At 44.9% G+C, this 1,551-nt stretch overlaps 1 protein-coding gene across 1 annotated transcript; it reads right to left on the bottom strand.

Annotated features, from left to right (window-relative positions):
- Nucleotides 1–370: 370 nt before the first annotated feature.
- Nucleotides 371–1,250, bottom strand: LOC122617501 (androgen-induced gene 1 protein). Its single transcript, XM_043793384.1, has one exon. It carries the CDS (start codon nt 1,226–1,228, stop codon nt 539–541), a length of 690 nt encoding a protein of 229 aa, XP_043649319.1. The 5' UTR covers nt 1,229–1,250; the 3' UTR covers nt 371–538.
- Between the last annotated feature and the right edge of the window lie 301 nt (nt 1,251–1,551).

The following is a 1,551-nucleotide window of genomic DNA, read 5'->3' on the forward strand; positions in this document are numbered from 1 at the left end:
GTCGCAGGCAAACCGGAACCTCCCGCTGAAAGGATTGAGTAAAACAAAGGATCAGTTTTCCAGAATCAGCTGGCAGCTGTAATTTCCGCACGTGACTATCATATATGGAATGACTATGAATGTGAATAACTTGGAATCCATATGAATTGCGCTGCTTAGCAGCTGGTTTTCGATGATGAACGCATTTGAAAGCCATAATAATATATTCAGACCTATTTCCGGTTTGGTTTTGTAATGAAAAAACAGATGATTTTGACTTTTATGTTGCGACTGACTCGTGTCGGGAAATATGTTTTATTACTTCCATATTGAATTTTATGGTTTATAGCAAAATGTTTATACTTTATTACTTCCATATTGAACTAAATGGTTTCTAGCAAAATGTTTACACTTTATTACTTTGTCTTTGTACGATTTGAATAGTTACACAGCTTGGCTTTCCTCAGTAATCATGTTTAATTTAATATGAAAGGGGGGATTATTTATTTGATCAAATACGTTATTTTCCTTAAATTACCAGATGGACATCGTTACCATTTCACCTGTGAGTGCCAGCAGTTCTCTGTAACAAAACGAGATTAACTCGCTCGCCAAGGAGATAGTAGACGAATCCGAGGACCATGATAAGGACGAAGAAGAGGACTCTCAGCTGCCAGGCGATGCCGCCAAGGAAGGGATACACCCAGATGCCGGTCCTGAACCACACGATGTGTATCCACACCAGGTAACCCACCATGAAGGCGCCCAGTCCAGTCAATCCTCGCCTGCGTTCCGGATATCGATGTCGTGTGATCCCGAGCTCCACAATGGCGTAGAGCACGACGAAGGTGTGCATGGTGTGGTTCAGCCAGTTGGGATAGACCAAGTCCAGCAGCACAGGATATATCGATTCCCGATCGATGGCAAAGAGTGTCCAGAAGGTTAAACCCACTGTGAGCGACAGCGGTATGGCAAAGCTGGCGAAGATGTAGTCTCGCAGTTTCCTCAGCGATCTCAGGCGCAGGAGGTCAAAGGTCAGCGCCAGGGCATAGTAGCCCAGCTGCAGGAGGCCGCCCAGAAAGGTCATGTACTTGAACTTGCCCCCAATCGGTGGCTCCAGCCGCAGGGTCACCGCCACCTGTGGCAACTGGGCATACCGCCAGTCGAAGTAGATGGCATAGCCCAGGTGCACGGTGGCGAGCAGGTGGAAGAACAGACGAGCCCTGCTCCACAAATCAAGTCGCTCCATTTCCGGATGGATACTAACGCGTTCGTCGATCGATGGAGCTATGCTAAAGTGGGGCAAATCAATCCGGCATGTGGAAATGGTCTATAACCGAAACGGTTTCGCTGGAAATGGCAGTAGAATAGTGATGCCAAATACAGCTTTTTTTTGAAGCTTAGAAGAGAGACTAAATCAACAAAAGAGTAACACTTTGAAGCATAATGAAATCAGAACATATACCTGATATATCTATTCAATTCAATAAATAATTTGAGAGAGTACATAAATGCTGTACCTAAAACGTACAGATGGACGGACTTGTGTTTGAAACGTATCAATTTCGTTGG

The sequence above is a fragment of the Drosophila teissieri genome, chromosome 3L, assembly GCF_016746235.2.
Source record: "Drosophila teissieri strain GT53w chromosome 3L, Prin_Dtei_1.1, whole genome shotgun sequence".
Classification (NCBI taxonomy): domain Eukaryota; kingdom Metazoa; phylum Arthropoda; class Insecta; order Diptera; family Drosophilidae; genus Drosophila; species Drosophila teissieri.